At 33.7% G+C, this 15,100-nt stretch overlaps 2 protein-coding genes across 2 annotated transcripts; both read left to right on the forward strand.

Annotated features, from left to right (window-relative positions):
- The first annotated feature begins 1,227 nt into the window (after nucleotides 1–1,227).
- On the forward strand, nucleotides 1,228–4,239 carry LOC129446672 (collagenase 3-like). Its single transcript, XM_055207880.2, has 10 exons — nucleotides 1,228–1,375; nucleotides 1,488–1,726; nucleotides 2,000–2,148; nucleotides 2,719–2,844; nucleotides 2,933–3,094; nucleotides 3,181–3,310; nucleotides 3,408–3,541; nucleotides 3,629–3,788; nucleotides 3,862–3,965; nucleotides 4,068–4,239. Exons 1-10 carry the CDS (start codon nucleotides 1,274–1,276, stop codon nucleotides 4,166–4,168), a joined length of 1,407 nt encoding a protein of 468 aa, XP_055063855.2. The 5' UTR covers nucleotides 1,228–1,273; the 3' UTR covers nucleotides 4,169–4,239.
- Nucleotides 4,240–9,385: 5,146 nt separating this feature from the next.
- Nucleotides 9,386–12,682, forward strand: LOC129446675 (collagenase 3). Its single transcript, XM_055207881.2, has 10 exons — nucleotides 9,386–9,544; nucleotides 9,657–9,895; nucleotides 10,177–10,325; nucleotides 10,924–11,049; nucleotides 11,140–11,301; nucleotides 11,390–11,516; nucleotides 11,613–11,746; nucleotides 11,834–11,993; nucleotides 12,076–12,179; nucleotides 12,275–12,682. The coding sequence occupies exons 1-10, from the start codon at nucleotides 9,443–9,445 to the stop codon at nucleotides 12,373–12,375; spliced, it is 1,404 nt and encodes a 467-aa protein (XP_055063856.1). The 5' UTR covers nucleotides 9,386–9,442; the 3' UTR covers nucleotides 12,376–12,682.
- Nucleotides 12,683–15,100: the final 2,418 nt, after the last annotated feature.

Raw genomic sequence — 15,100 nt, forward strand, 5'->3', positions numbered from 1 at the left:
ATCCCGGTATTGAGATTATTATTATATTACACTCTAAAAAATGCTGAGATGTTTTAATCCATGGTTGAGTCAAATATGGACATTGTCTGTGTTAATTTGACCCAACAATTGGGTTTGTATATATTTTGCATTTGGTCAAATCATAGTATACTGCTTCCTGCACACGGAAAAAAAATCCACTATTTCAGACAACCTGAAAAAAATGTATGTCATGTCAATATGATGTAGGAATGATTTGAACAAGGGGACATACATTATAAACATTAGCCATAGTAAATTATGGCTTGCTCTATCAAGTGTTTTTATTTCTTCATAGAAGCTTAACAAGTGAGGTTTGACTCCAAAATCAGATGAGTAACAAAGATAATGGCAGCAGGCGCATGTCTTTAGTGCAAATTAATCAATAATATATTTGGCGATGGGAATCCAATTGCACAGCTTTCTGTTCTGACCACATTTGTCCAACTTAATGGTTTCCTGTTGCATAATTTGTACAGTAATATTGCTGTAACTATCTGTTTTAATTTAGAAATGACTTATAAAACATAAAAAATGTGTTAAAATCATATATATGGTATATTTGCTAGAAAAACGTATTCTCTTACAATGAATTCAGGAAGATATAAGTAGTTATTTTAGAAACTAGGTCAACGTTTATTTTTTTATTAATAAAAGTGATTACACAGCATTTGTAAATTTATAAATAAAAATGATTACACAGTTTTTTTTTCAGAAACTAGGTCAATGTTTGTTTTGGTTATTAACTAAAGTGATTAGACAGCATTTTTACATAAATAAAAGTGATTACACAAATTTTACGTTACAAACAAATGACTGTACAGCATTTTATTTTATAAATAAACTTTTCCTTTTTATGTTTTTCATAAATACATGTTTTTTTCATAAATAAAAGCAATTACACAGTATCTTAAATAAAAGTTTTTTCACATTTTTTTTTGTAATACATGAAAGTCATTACACAGTGTTTTTACATATTGTAATAAAAATTACATTTATATTTATATTAGAGGACCCTTGGGTAACTTGAGAGTCTGGGTCAAGTGTATAAATTTGATTCATTTGATTTATTATTTCGTAAAATCACATGAGCTGTGTTCATATGTTAACTTATTTGGTCATACAGTGTCATTTCCATGATTTTATGGTGGTAGATGTGTCTCATTCTTGTCTTGCACAATTGCTCTATATGTTGTGTATTTAAAACAGGAGCACAACACAACCAGGATCAGTTTCTTGAATCAGAGACAACAGGATGATCTGCTTCAAGCTCTGCATTCTCATCTCTTTGGTGGTCGTTGGCTACTCCAACCCAATAGGGCCACCTATTGATGAAGAAGATGAGACCATGGCTGAGGTAATACCTTTACTTTGAAATTACTATCCTATCATCTGGTTCTTCTAATCTACACTTTGGCACACTTGAATAAAAGTGCATTTTATTCAGTTTGAAAACTATATTTTTACAGAGTTTTCTGAACAAGTTGTACCCCCTGCCGAAGGGGCCCTTGGATGGTATTCAACGCTCCAGTTCAATGAGTCTGAGGCTGAAGGAGATGCAAACGTTTTTTGGACTTAAGGTAACAGGAAAGCTGAATGAAGAGACACTGGACGTGATGAAGAAGCCACGTTGTGGTGTTCCAGATGTTGCAGCATATTCTGTTTTTGAAGGGGACTACAAATGGAAAACAAACGACCTGACCTACAGGTAAGAAGCACCAGATTTAAACACAAAACCGAATTAAAAATTATCAAGCCGTTTATGCTGGGTCACCAGTAATCTGAACTTGGTAAAGTTATTCTACCAGCATAATATTTCTGATAATGATGTTTAAAAGAAGGCTTAGTGGTGAATCAACATCCCAGCATGCAACACACAACATACTCTATACTGGTGGCCAGTTATTTTGGTCTTTTCACCAAGGAACATCTGTTAATATCTGTTATATATATCTAATATATGTTGGTGTCTTTATTTTAGAATTGAGAACTACACACCGGACATGACGAAAGCTGATGTGGATGCTGCCATTGAAAAAGCCCTGAAGGTGTGGTCAGATGTTACTCCTCTCAGATTCACTCGTATCTTCAGTGGAACCGCTGATATCATGATCTCCTTTTCAGTTGGAGGTCAGTTTCTTAATCTTAACATCCTGTCAATAAATTAAAAACGATTTCATATGTCTTACACTTTAAAAAAAATGTTGGGTTGTTTAAACTCATGGTTGGGTAAATTATGGACAAACCCAACCAAACTCCATGTGTTTTATATAAGATAATAATACAATTAATTAGGAGTGATAATTTTATCTTCATGTAAACTTACTATACACTTATTTAATGTTGATCTGAAAATACATGATATAAGTACTGTATGCATAACACATCCATGAACTTTATTAACATCATGATTTAAAGTGAAAATTTAAAACCTGGAATTACATTTTTTTATAATGTCTATTTCGTTTGAGTTTTTTACCATTTTCAGTACAAATTAAACAAAACAAATAGTACAGAAAATCAGTCGATTATTATGAGGTAAAAAATCTGCATGCTTATTTAAAAAAGTTTTAAATGTTTTAGATAAAACACAGTTGCACATATCAAATGTATTTCACAATAGTTACTGTCATAGTTACTTACATCTAGAGAAATATTTTATAGCAGGATAATTAAAACCAAATCTCTGCTTGTTTCCAGACCATGGTGATGGTTACCCATTTGATGGGCCAAATAATTTACTAGCTCATGCGTTCCCTCCATTTGCTGGTATTGGTGGTGATGCCCATTTTGATGATGATGAGGACTTCACCAATTCCCATAAAGGTGAGTGGTTTTATTAGATAAAACCTTTAACTTTACCAATGCACCAATTTCTAGAAAAAAAAGTTTTTTTGCTTCTTATATTTCTCAGGGTACAATTTGTTCCTGGTGGCTGCTCATGAGTTTGGACACTCATTGGGTCTTCAACATTCCCAGGATCGAGGTGCGCTGATGTTTCCTACCTATGCTTACAGAGAGGTCGATACCTTCGCTCTCCCTCAAGATGATGTCAACGGTATCCAGTATCTTTATGGTAAGCTTTTATTAACATCAATGGTGATCCAAAATTGAAAAAAAACTTTTTTCTTACACTCATGCCGACTGTTTTTTGTCAAACAGGTCCTAACCCTGATATAACACCTGATGAATCCCAACCCACACCACCCAGCACTCCAGACATATGTAATCCTAAACTGGTCCTTGATGCTGTCACCATGTTCAGAGGAGAGATAATGTTTTTCAAGGGCAGGTAAACAGAAACAGAAATGATTTGGAATGTCCAATGCTTGACTTTATGAGCTTAGACAAGTCAGATCTGAACTGCTGGTGTCTGGCTTTTGTTACAGCTTCTTCTGGCGCAGTTATCCATTGAGTAACACAGTTGAGCATCATCTCATCAAAGCCTTCTGGCCTGAGATTCCAGATAATATTGATGCAACATTCGAGAGTCCATCGGACGACAAAGTTTACCTTTTTAAAGGTATAAACCTTAAAACCATAACCTGAATCAGTTGTCATTGGGAAATTTAAGATAAATCATTTAGAAATGTTGTCATGTCTCATGCAGGTCAAAAGGTTTGGGCTCTCTATGGCTATGACTTGGCACAAGGATATCCTAAGCATATCAGCAGCTTCGGTTTGTCAAAGAAGGTGAAGAAAGTCGACGCTGCGCTCTATGATGAGCAAACCTACAAAATCCTGTTTTTTGCTAACAATAAGATTTATAGGTAAGTTAATCACTTTAACAGTCTAATAATCACTTTTAAGAATCTTCAAGTAATAGGACAATTTATTTTGTAGTTACGATGAGATGACACGGAGAATGGATAAAGGCTATCCTAAAGTGGTGAAAGATGTGTTCCCAGGAATGAAAGGGAAGGTGACGGCGGCCTTCCAGTACAAAGGTACATTTTTTAAAAACTGAAAATAACAAAGCTGTTGAGCAAATCATGAATAATGACTTATCCAACCCTGTACTTACATTTTGTATTTTACTGTTATTTCAGGTTTCACTTATCTCTTTAGTGGACCCAAAATGTTTGAGTTTGAATCCTATGACAAGAAGCTGTACCGTGTCCTGAACAACAGCTATTTTCTGCCCTGTTAGTCTTTTGAGTTTTTCAAAGCACAGCAATGCTCTATCGGCCTGAATTAAAGTCAATTATTACATTTTTTTAACTTAACTTGACTTAACTTAACTTAATTTATTTTTTTTGCAAAAATTGATTGAAAAAGATTGTAATTTATTGGTAGTTATTAGAAAGTTGTTTGTGGGTAAGCTATAGTAGCCTTTAAAAGTTGTTTACAGACAAACAAAACTGTGTGCGTGTGTGTGTTTTTGTGTGTGTTTGTTTGTTTAAAATCTTTTTCAAAATAAACTGTTTAATCTGAATATTATCTGACTCATTTATTTATTATTTAAAATCTGAACTAAATTAATTTGAATGTTCTTTGGTTTGGTATCCAAAATTATCTCACAGAAAGTCGTGATATAATCATGCAAAATTTGATTAATTTATTTGTGTCCATGGCACATGTCTTTTTCGTGTCGAATTTTTATAAATAGTTTTTCGTACCCGTGGCATGACTTTCTTTTTTGTATTGTTTTCTAATTTTTTCCCCCTATTTTTAAATAATTGTTACTTGGGGTTGGGGTTGGGGTTAGATTTGGGGTTTGGGTTAGGATGTACTTTTATGTATTGGTTTCTACATGTTTTTCTTCTGCTTTTAAAACTATTGTTGTTAGGGTTAGAGTTGGGGTTTGGATCTCTAAAAATGTAACAGAAAGTCATATTAACCTCAACACAAAGCAACAGAAATTTGTGTGAGTGACACGAAAAAACATTTGTGCTCAAGGCACAAAAAAGCTGAATTTTGTGCCATGGACACGAATAAATTTATCAAATTTTTCGTGACTATAACACAAGTTTCCGTGATATCAGTCTGGTGGTATCCTACAGCGTATGCATGACTTATTTTTAACATATTAATTTATTGATACGCTCATATAAGAAAATACTACTGACAATTTAATTGAACTGAAAAGGGGACATATCACGAAAATGTGACTTATATGTTTAAGTGCTATAATTGTGTCCCCAGGGCTTTTATCAACCTAGAAAATGCGAAAAACAACAACCTAGTAACTTGGTAAACCATTCTCCACAAGCATGTGATAAATAGGTCATTACAATTTGGCTCTCCTTGTGATGTCAGAAGGGGATAATGGCGCCACTTAATCTGCACTATACAACCACACCACTGCCATTTAGTGCAGAGAGACAACTTATGTGCATGTTAAAGGACACACCAAAACAGCACGTTTGCTCACACATACAAAGTGGCAATTTTAATTGCACAGCTTTTTTCGGACCACCTTTGTCCAACTTAATGGTTTCCTGTTGCATGATTTGTACAGTAATATTGCTGTAACCATCTGTTTAATGTGGAAATTTGTCTCGGTATTGCTGAAACGACCCTCAACGAGTGATGATGAAAGCGGGCATTTGTACGTGGGAACTTACTCCAACTTCCTGAAAGACACAATGAAATCTGTATTTAATTACTGTAGTATGCATGATTTTCTTTTCTTGCATCAAATTGGGAATGAGTTAATACTTCTCTAATTGACCACAGATGCGCTGTGAAATGTTGACAACCAAGTTTAAATTCTTAAGTGAATCCCATAAATTGTTTTGTGCATGTGGAAGCAAGGCTTTAAAACTTTAAACTGGAAACGATGATTCTTAAGGTTTACACACTAATATAAGGGACTAAAGACATATTTATGTACTGAAAGAGAAATACATTCTTGCTTCAAGCCAATGCAACACAGGCGGGGGATGAAATGGGAGACTATCGGAAAAATATTGTCAAAATATGTACCCCAGCTGTAACCGGGACTGTAGCCTTTCAGTCATTCTACATTTGTACAAATATGAATAGACCACACTTGTTATTAATCACAGTAAAAAAAATCTGTCTAAAACATTATCTTTTAAAATCATGTTTTTCGGAAAAATGTTACTGTCTACCCTGCTTTCCCTGCCTTAAAGATACATATAGCATCTTAAGGTGCATAGAGTATTGATGGCAAATGTATACATTCCCTCATGGTACATATTAGGACCTTTTAAAGGGCACAGGTGACAGGTGGGGTACATATTTTAACTATTTTTATACTATAACAGTGCATTTTAACAAAATTATCTCTAGAAAGATGCATACAGTGGCATTTTACATTGGACTGATGAAACACTTTTAAACCGGTCCAATCTGGTACCTTTTACATATGACTAACACAGATCTGTCATAACCCATCTGCTCATGCAATAAGTCTCATTGCCACATTACAAAAGTCTGCCAGTATTCCCTAATGATGTTTAACAAACTCATCTGTATGTTATTATTGTGTAGACAAATGGCTGAAATATTAAATACTAGAAAAATATCCATCTTAGTTTAATAAAGTAACACTAGAGTAGTAACTACAGTATGTTGGCAAATATCTTCATACTGAATAACATGCAATAGAAAATGGGGAAGTCCCTAAAAAAAAAAAAAGAGAAACAGGTCAACGTTTGTTTTTTTATTAATAAAAGTGATTACACAGCATTTGTAAATGTATAAATAAAAGTGATTACACAGTTTTTTTTCAGAAACTAAGTCATTGTTTGTTTTGGTTCTTAACTAAAGTGATTAGACAGCATTTGTATATAAATAAAAGTGATGACACAGATTTTATGTTACAAAAAATGACTGTACAGCATTTTATTTTATAAATTAACTTTTTCTTTTTATGTCTTTCATAAATACATGTTTTTATATATAAAAGTGATTACACAGTACTAAAAATTTCGCAGTTTTTTATTTTTGTTATACATGAAAGTCATTACACAGTATTTTTACATATCGTAATAAAAATTACATTTATATGTATACTAGAGCAGTGTTTCCTTAAACTTTTTCAGCGTGCGGCCCCTTTTGTGTACGGTGCATTCCTTCACGGCCCCCCAAAAGAAAATTAATGACAAAAAACAGTTCTAAAACTTCACATTTTAATTAAACAAAACATAAATTATACAAAGTAGTGCTGCCTTGTTTTTTTTTTTAGGTTTAATTTCACAGAATTCATGATAAATTAATGTATTTTATAAAATGTCATAAAACTGGGGCCCCCCTGGCACCATCTCGCAGCCCCCCTGGGGGCCCGGGACCCCAGTTTGAGAAACACTGTACTAGAGAACTCTTGGGTAAGTTGAGAGTCTGGGTCAAGCGTTAATACATTTGATTCATTTGATTTATTATTTTAATAGGTAAAATTACACCAACTGTGTTCAAGGCCATAGCCCGGATTTTTCAAATACAGAGGAAACCCCCCCAAACCCCCCCCCACCACTGGTAGGATATACACTACCGTCAAAAGTTTGGGTTCACTCACTCTTTCTTTATTTATATTTTTCCATATTACAGAATAATAATATACTCGTTCAAACTACAGCATAGCACAAATGTAATTGTGTCTGTGAGAATTATGTTGGTGACTAAAAGCATAAATCAAAACTGTTACATTTCATCGTATGAATTGCAGTCATGCTTTGCCTATAATTGCAAAACTGTCGTACACATGTCATTTTTTCAAGAAGCTTCTTACATTTTCAATTTAGGATTTTAATTTCTAGCATTTAACCTACACCTTCAGATTAATGATTTTTAAGATCATAGTTAACATTTTAGTCAAGTGACTCTTAACTTTTGAACAGTAGTGTAGGTTTGAATCTCATTGCATCTCATATTGTAGGATATTTGCTGCATAACCATTAACTTTCTCACCTTCCCTCCTTCTCTTTGTCTGCTCATCTTCTGCTAGCTTTCAAAATGATAATTTAGTTTGTTGCAGCATTTTCATTTTCAATAATTTGAATGAAAATCACAGGCAGAAAATCACATGGCATCAACTTTATTTTGAACAATGGATTTGTGGGTATTGAAATTTATGTGAGATGTGCGAGCGAGACACTGCGTTGCGTTCTTTAATTGGTTTAGGAAACACTCCGCTATAGCCGACTACTTTCGTTTTGAGATGGCAGCGGTAGGCTATCTACAAGTACGTGTCACGTGATCAAATGTGTATATCTATACCCTCATATTATGACCTTTTTAAAGGGTACTGTCCCCGTGAGAGCTGGGGCACATATTTTAACTATTTTTTTCTAACATTGCATTTTAACAAAATTATCTCTAGAAAGATGCATACAGTGGCATTTCACATTGGACTGATGAAATACCTTTAAACCGGTCCAATCTGGTACCTTTTACATATGACTAACACAGATCTGTCAAAACCCCGCTGCTCATGCAATAAGTCTCATTGCCACACTACAGATGTCTGCCAATGTTGAACACAATGGGCATTCCGTAATGATGTTTTAGCAAACCCATCTGTATGTTATTATTGTGTAGACAAATGGCTGAATGACAAAAATATTAAATACTAGAAAAATATTTGCCTCAGTTTAATAAAGTAACACTATAGTCGTATCTACAGTATGTTGGCAAATATCTTCATACTGAATAACATGCAATAGAAATGGGGAAGTCTCCTTATATGAAATGAGAAATTAGGGTGTTGGGCTCATGATCAATGAAGGTACGACAAGCACAGAATTATAAAACATACAAAAATGTGTTAAAATCATATATACGGGATATTGGTTGTTATTGATGGTCAATAGAAAGAAACTCTTTTTTTGTTTTACAATGAATTGAGGACATTGCAGTTAAGATTTCAGAAACTAGGTCAATGTTTGTTTGGATTACGCAGCATTTCTAAATAAAAGTGATTACACAGTTTTTTCAGAAACTGGGTCAATGTCTGTTTTTGTTATTAATAAAAGAAATTACACAGCATTTTTATTTTACAAACAAAAGTGACTGTACAGCATTTTATTTTATAAATAAACTTTTTCACGATTTTTTGTCATATATATATATATATATTGATAAATGAAAGCTACACAGTATCTTATATTGTAAATAAAAACGTTTTACATTTTTTTATACATGAAAGTCATAACACAGTATTTTTACATATTGTAATAAAAATTACATTAAAATTTATATTAGATGACCTTGAGTAACTTGAGAGTCTGGGTCAAGTGTTAATACATTTTGTTCATTTGATTTATTATTATACAGGTAAAATCACACCAGCTGTGTTCATATGTTATCTTATTTGGTCATACAGTGTCATTTCCATGATTTTGTGGTGGTAGGTGTGAATGTGACTCATTCTTCTCTTGCACAATCGTTGGATCTGTTGTGTATTTAAGACAGGAGCACAACACAACCAGCATCAGTTTCTTGAATCAGAAACAACAGGATGACCTGCTTCAAGCTCTGCATTCTCATCTCTTTGGTGGTCGTTGGCTACTCAAGCCCAATACCGCCACCTATTGATGAAGAAGATGTGACCATGGCTGAGGTAATACCCTTACTTTGAAATTACTATCCTGTCATCTAGTTCTTCTAATCTACACTATGGCACACTTGGATAAAAGTGCATTTTATTCAGTTTGAAAACTTTATTTTTACAGAGTTTTCTGAACAAGTTGTACCCCCTGCCGAAGGGGCCCTTGGATGGTATTCAACGCTCCAGTTCAATGAGTCTGAGGCTGAAGGAGATGCAAACGTTTTTTGGACTTAAGGTAACAGGAAAGCTGAATGAAGAGACACTGGACGTGATGAAGAAGCCACGCTGTGGTGTTCCAGATGTTGCGGCATATTCTGTTTTTGAAGGGGACTACAAATGGAAAAAAAACGATCTGACCTACAGGTAAGAAGCACCCGATTTAAACACAAAACCTACTGAAAAGACCAACTTGGTCCAAAACAAATTATCAAGCAGGTTTTTGCTGGGTCACTATTAATCCTGACTTGGTAAAGCTATTCTACCAGAATAATCTTTCAGGAGATGATGTTTAAAAGAAGTCTTAATGGTGAATCAGCATCCCAGCATGCAACACACAACATAGCCTATATGTGCTGGTGGCCAGTTCTTTTGGTCTTTTCAGCAAGGAACATTTGTTAACATTTAAGTTGTTGTCTTTATTTTAGAATTGAGAACTACACACCGGACATGACGAAAGCTGATGTGGATGCTGCCATTCAAAAAGCCCTGAAGGTGTGGTCAGATGTTACTCCCCTCAGATTCACTCGTATCTTCAGTGGAACCGCTGATATTATGATCTCCTTTTCAGTTGGAGGTCAGTTTCTTAATCTTAACATCCTATCACTAAAATAACAAAAATTTCATACAAATTTCTTACACTGTAAACATTTTTTGGGCTGTTTTACCTCATGGTTAATTATGGACAAACCCAACCAAACTCCATGTGTTTTATATAAGATATAATACAATTAATTAGGAGTGATAATTATTTATTTGAATTATTTTATCTTCAGGTAAACTGTACAAAATTACTATAAACTTATTTAATGTCGATCTTAAAATACATTATATAAGTACTGTAGCTGATGCATAACACATTCATGGACTTTATTAACATCATGATTTAAGGTGAAAATATAAAACCTGGCATTAAAAAAAATGTTTTTATAATGCATATATTTTTTGTTTTTTACAATTTTCAGTACAAATAAATCAATACAAATAGTACAGACAATCAGTCTATTATTATGGGATCAAAAATCTGCATGCATAATATTTAAGAAAGTTTAAAATGTTTTAGACAAAACACAGTGGCACATATCAAATGTATTTCGCAATAGTTACTGTCATGACAATAACAAATATTTTATTTACAGCATGATAATTAAAACCAAATCTCTGCTTGTTTCCAGACCATGGTGACGGTTACCCATTTGATGGACCCAATAATTTACTAGCTCATGCGTTCCCTCCATTTGCTGGTATTGGTGGTGATGCCCATTTTGATGATGATGAAGACTTCAGCAAATCCCATAAAGGTGAGTATTTTATTTGATAAAACCTTTAACTGTACCAATAAACCAATTTCTAGATCAAAATAAAACAATTTTTGCTTCTCATATTTTCAGGGTACAATTTGTTCCTGGTGGCTGCTCATGAGTTTGGACACTCATTGGGTCTTCAACATTCCCAGGATCCAGGTGCGCTGATGTATCCTACCTATGTCTACAGAGAGGTCGATACCTTCGCTCTCCCTCAAGATGATGTCAACGGTATCCAGTATCTTTATGGTAAGCTTTTATTAACATTAATTGTGATCGAGAATTGAAAAAAAATTCTTGTTTCTTACACTAATGCCGATTTTTTTTTGTCGAACAGGTCCTAACCCTGATAAAACTGATGAATCCCAACCCACAGCACCCAGCACTCCAGACATATGTAGTCCTAAACTGGTTCTTGATGCTGTCACCATGTTCAGAGGAGAGATAATGTTTTTCAAGGGCAGGTAAACAGAGACCAAAATGCTTTGCAATATCCAATGCTTGACTTTATGAGCTTAGACAAGTCGTATCTGAACGGCTGGTGTCTGGCTTTTTTACAGCTTCTTCTGGCGCAGTTATCCATTGAGTAACACAGTTGAACATCATCTCATCAAAGCCTTCTGGCCTGAGATTCCAGATAACATTGATGCAGCATTTGAGAGTCCATCGGACGACAAAGTTTACCTTTTTAAAGGTATAAACCTTAAAACCATAACCTGAATCAGTTGTCATTGCGAAATGTAAGGTATATCATTTAGAAATGTTGAAATGTGTCATGCAGGTGAAAAGGTTTGGGCTCTCTATGGCTATGATTTGGCACAAGGATATCCTAAGGATCTCAGCAGCTTCGGTTTGCCAAAGAAGGTGAAGAAAGTTGACGCTGCGCTCTATGATGAGCAAACCTACAAAATCCTGTTTTTCGCTGACAATAAGATTTATAGGTAAGTTAATCACTTTTACAGAGAAGGTCAGTCTAATAATCACTTTTAAAAATCTTCAAGTAATAGGAGAATTTTTTTATAGTTATGATGAGATGACACGGAGAATGGATAAAGGCTATCCTAAACAGGTGCAAGATGTGTTCCCAGGAATGACAGGGAAGGTGACGGCGGCCTTCCAGTACCAAGGTACATATTTTTAAAATCACAAAGCTGTTGAGAAAATCCTGAATAATGACTTATCCAACCATATATTTACATTATGTATTTTACTTTTATTTCAGGTTTCATGTATCTCTTTAGTGGACCCAAAATGTTTGAGTTTGAATCCTATGACAAGAAGCTGTACCGCGTCCTGGACAACAGCTATTTTCTGCCTTGTTAGTCTGCCTTGTTAGTCTGTTGAGTTTTTCAAAAGCACTGCAATGCTCTATCGGCCTGAATTATATCCAGAACCTACCAGTATTTTCAAGTCATTTATTAGGTTTTTTTGACTTAACTTATTTTTTATTTATTTTTTACAAACATTGATTGAAAAAGATTGTTAATTATTGGTAGTTATTAGAAAGTTGTTTGTGGGTAAGCTATAGTAGCCTTTAAAAGTTGTTTACAGAAAAACAAAACTGTGTGCGTGTGTGTGTGTGTGTGTGTGTGTTTTATCAATCAAAATAAACTGCTTCATTTGAATACTATGTGACTCATTTATTTATCATTGAAAATCTGAATTTAATAATTTGAATGTTCTTTGGTGTGGTATCCAACATGATCTCACGGAAAGTTGTGTTGTAGTCATGCAAAATTTGATAAATTTATTTGTGTCCATGGCACAAATTTGAGCTTTTTTGTGCATTGAGCATGAATGTCTTTTTCGTGTCACGTGCACAAATTTCTATAAATAGTTTTTCATGTCCGTGGCACGACTTTCTTTTTCGTGGCATTTTATGTATTGTTTTCTCTATTTTTCCCCCTATTTTTTAAATCATTGTCACTTGGGGTTGGGGTCAGATTTGAGGTTTGGGTTAGGATGTCCTTTTATGTATTGGTTTCTACATGTTTTTCTTCCGCTTTTAAAACTATTGTTGTTGGGGTTAGAGTTGGGGTTTGGATCTCTAAAAATGTAACAGAAAGTCATTCTAACCTCAACTCCAAGCGACAGAAATTTGTGCGAGTGACATGAAAAAGACATACGTGCTCATGGCACAAAAAAAGGATTTCGTGCCATGAACACGAATTTAATCAAATTTTGCGTGACTATAACACAACTTTCCGTGAGATCAGTCTGGTGGTATCCTACAGCGTGGTATGCATGACTTATTTTTAACAAATGTATTTATTGAAAGTCTCATAAGAAAATACTACTGACAATTTAATTGAACTGAAAAGGGGACATGAAAATCTGAGTTTTCCATGTTTGAGTGTTATAAGGGTCCCCAGGGCTTTAATCAACCTAGAAAATGGGATAAAGAACAACACAGTAACTTAGTTTTGATAATCTGTTCTCCACAAGCATGTGAAAAAATAGGTCATTAAAATTTGGCTCCCCTTGTGATGTCAGAAGGGGATAATACCGCCACTTAATCTGCACTATTCAACCATGCCACTGCCATACAGAGATCAATTCATTTGCATGTTAAAGGACACACCAAAACAGCACATTTTTGCTCACACATACAAAGTGGCAATTTTAACATGCTATTATAAATAATCTGTGGGGTATTTTGAGTTAAAACTTGTATGTACTCTATTTGACATCTTAAAAGGGTCTTGTAAAAATGTCCCCTTTAAAATAGTTACAAATGTCTCCAAAAATCCATTTATGTATCGGAAACTTATCTACTCACAGAATGTTACTACAAACAAAACATATTAACTGCCAAAAAAGGGCAAAACTGCAGCATGTCAGAGATGACATCATGAATGATGAGTTTTCAGGGATATGTCATGTTTATTTATTTATAGTTCATTAAAAAATAGCTGTTGTAAGCTTCTGTAGGAGTACAAGAAACCTTACAAATTGTTCAACTGTACATTTTCTGTCATTAGGGTGGTTCCCCGAAGGTTCATTTTTGTACCTTTATGGACATACAACACATTGAAATGTTTTTGAAATGTAACATTTTGGGTAGAATATTAAACCCTATTAATAACAGAATAGGTATGGGTAGAGTTTTGTATTTTTTTCTGACAGTATACTGTGTTTTATTTGTAATGCAAGTGTGATCAGTGAAATAGTAGTTTCCTGCAAAAATATCCTGGATGTACTGCAAGACTAAAACTTGCATAAATACTGTGTCTAAATTTCTACACTTTGTACTGCAATACTGATGGATGTAGAAATGCTGTTCCCGAATCAAAGCAACATTGCTGCAATACTATAAACCGCAGTTCTCCAGTAGAAAACAAAGTGCAAAATGCTACACAATATAAGATTTAAACACTGCTATATCTGTAACAGTGTATAATATAGTAAATTATTCATAAAAAAGAATAGAAATCAGAATGTAACGTAACAAAAATGTATTAACGTCAGCCGGTCAAAATGCTGAAATGAGTTGGTAACACTTACTGTAGGTATTTGGTAATATTAGTAAATGCATTAGGTAACATGAACTAGCAATGAGCAATATATTTTGCAAGCATTTGTAAATCGTTGTTATTGTTAGTTAATAACAATACAATCGTTTGTGTTCATTGTGCATTAAGTAATGTTAACAGTTATTCATTTTAAAAATGCATAATGTTGTAAATGCTGAAATGAGCATAAAAAATGTTGTAGGAGTATTGTTCATTGTTAGTTTTCATATTAGCTCATGCATTAATTAATGTTAATAAATACAACCTTATTGTAAAGTGTTACCAGTGAGTTAATAACATATAAATACAAAAATACATAAATAACACTTTTACACTTGTTTGTTTTTAACAAGAAAACTTTTTCTGGTAGACAAACTAAATTACCATTCAGCTTTAGTTTATCCAGTTGCATTAATAAAATAAGTAAAATAATTATTTTTATTCAAATGAATAAAAACATTAATAGAAATATCAATTCTTTTTGGTTACCAAACATTAAAAAATTAAATCCAAATTCAACATTATAATTTAACATT

Source organism: Misgurnus anguillicaudatus, chromosome 12 (genome assembly GCF_027580225.2).
Source record: "Misgurnus anguillicaudatus chromosome 12, ASM2758022v2, whole genome shotgun sequence".
NCBI lineage: Eukaryota > Metazoa > Chordata > Actinopteri > Cypriniformes > Cobitidae > Misgurnus > Misgurnus anguillicaudatus.

Excerpts from the sequence above, each read along its gene's own strand:
- LOC129446672 (XM_055207880.2), top strand. The coding sequence starts at position 1,274 with ATGATCTGCTTCAAGCTCTGCATTCTCATCTCTTTGGTGGTCGTTGGC. Across the intron at positions 1,727-1,999 it reads ACAAACGACCTGACCTACAG|AATTGAGAACTACACACCGG; the intron begins GTAAGAAGCACC and ends TCTTTATTTTAG. Across the intron at positions 3,966-4,067 it reads GGCGGCCTTCCAGTACAAAG|GTTTCACTTATCTCTTTAGT; the intron begins GTACATTTTTTA and ends CTGTTATTTCAG.
- LOC129446675 (XM_055207881.2), top strand. The coding sequence starts at position 9,443 with ATGACCTGCTTCAAGCTCTGCATTCTCATCTCTTTGGTGGTCGTTGGC. Across the intron at positions 9,545-9,656 it reads AAGATGTGACCATGGCTGAG|AGTTTTCTGAACAAGTTGTA; the intron begins GTAATACCCTTA and ends TTATTTTTACAG. Across the intron at positions 11,994-12,075 it reads GCTGACAATAAGATTTATAG|TTATGATGAGATGACACGGA; the intron begins GTAAGTTAATCA and ends ATTTTTTTATAG.